The sequence below is a fragment of the Penaeus monodon genome, chromosome 28 (assembly GCF_015228065.2).
Source record: "Penaeus monodon isolate SGIC_2016 chromosome 28, NSTDA_Pmon_1, whole genome shotgun sequence".
Classification (NCBI taxonomy): domain Eukaryota; kingdom Metazoa; phylum Arthropoda; class Malacostraca; order Decapoda; family Penaeidae; genus Penaeus; species Penaeus monodon.
In genome coordinates, this window is record NC_051413.1 from 8,280,359 (window position 1) to 8,281,796 (window position 1,438).

Below are 1,438 nucleotides of genomic sequence, written 5' to 3' on the forward strand. Positions count from 1 at the left end.
GATTGCCAACTGAAAATCCTTAGCATGAGCATATATATGTATGGCAACATGAACATTGTATATGAACCAATTAGCTCCAAGCTATGGGAAAGGGACATTGCTTCTGCTTCGCTATAGAGTATGAAAACCAAAGTCAGGATAAATAATATGGCAGGATAAATAAGTAATATCTTGAATATCCAAAACAGAAAACTATTTTATGTGTTTTTTTTAACAGTGACATGTTGCGTGATCATCTGTACCGCCTGGGAGATGGATCCCTGAGAGAGATCTTTAGACGTTGGCAAAGACAACATCAAGTTTTAGCTGTTCCATCTGTTGGTGGTGTTCAGCTCATTGTAAGCCTATGTTTATTTTTGACATTGTAATGTTTTGAATGGAGAGAATAGCCACATCATTCCATATATTTAGTGCTTATAGTTGTGTAAGATTATTCATTTGCTATTGTTTTCATATATTAGATATATCCTCCCCCTTTCTCCTCTCTCTTCAAAAGATAATATGTACCACTTGCTTCTCCAGGAACCTGAATCCTTCAGCACAACAGCTCAGAACCAGGGAACAACTGTTTGGCATATACCTTATGATGATGGATCACCACATGCAACCTATCAGCTTCCTAAGACTTGGTTATGTACACAAGCAAATCCACATAGCAGCAGAAGGGATCCACACTCTGTCATTTGGGAGAGGACAGTCCAAAGTGTTCCCTTTACAGAAACAGACACAGAAAAGGTGGACTATGTAGCTAATAAAAGCTTTAGGCAACTCTCCATAACTCCAAGGGTTTATATTGGAGGGAAAAACCCAATTGGGAAATATAATAGCAGAAAGGAACCTCAAACATCATATTTATCCAATGCAAGAAATGTACAGTATTCTAAAATATATAGCTATAAGAAGAACAGTACAAAAGCTAAGAAATTAGTTGTCTCTGACTTATTTAAAGAATGAAAAAGAAATTATCACAAGCCTGTATGAAGAGCTTGAAGTAATTGATTTGTATAGATATGTAACCACCTAGAATGTATACAATATATGAAAGTAATAGTAGTAACTTTCATTGTAGTTTTGATACTGATGGTGGTATTGCATTTTATATATGGGAGTATTGTACAAAGTGCTTTCCTGAAAAGAATTTTGTTTATTACATGTTTCTGTTTCCTTTTATATTCTTGGCTGAGATAATAAAAATGGTTATTGTAGACTTTGGCAGCCCAATTTCCAGTTTGAACTGTTGATTAAGAAAAGTACTGAGCTATTTCTTTGTACCATTACCTTCCTGACTGAATTGGTAGTAGCAGTGGGCCAGTCATATACATTTTAGACTAACAACTCATTTACACTAGAGAGCATTACACTCCTTAAAACCATTTTATGCACCCAACAGCAAGATCAGTATCAGGAATAATCTGCAATAATCCCATGCAGGGTGTCT

The 1,438-nt window shown here is 35.6% G+C and overlaps 1 protein-coding gene across 1 annotated transcript in view; it reads left to right on the forward strand.

Annotated features, from left to right (window-relative positions):
- Positions 1 to 1,147, forward strand: part of LOC119591356 (mitochondrial ribonuclease P catalytic subunit-like) — a gene marked incomplete at its 5' end in the record, with an annotated part of 14,486 nt that extends 13,339 nt beyond the window's left edge. The window contains 2 exon segments of the mRNA XM_037940093.1: positions 218 to 338; positions 523 to 1,147. Coding sequence (XP_037796021.1) covers positions 218 to 338; positions 523 to 954 — 553 coding nt within the window. The 3' untranslated portion in view covers positions 955 to 1,147.
- Between the last annotated feature and the right edge of the window lie 291 nt (positions 1,148 to 1,438).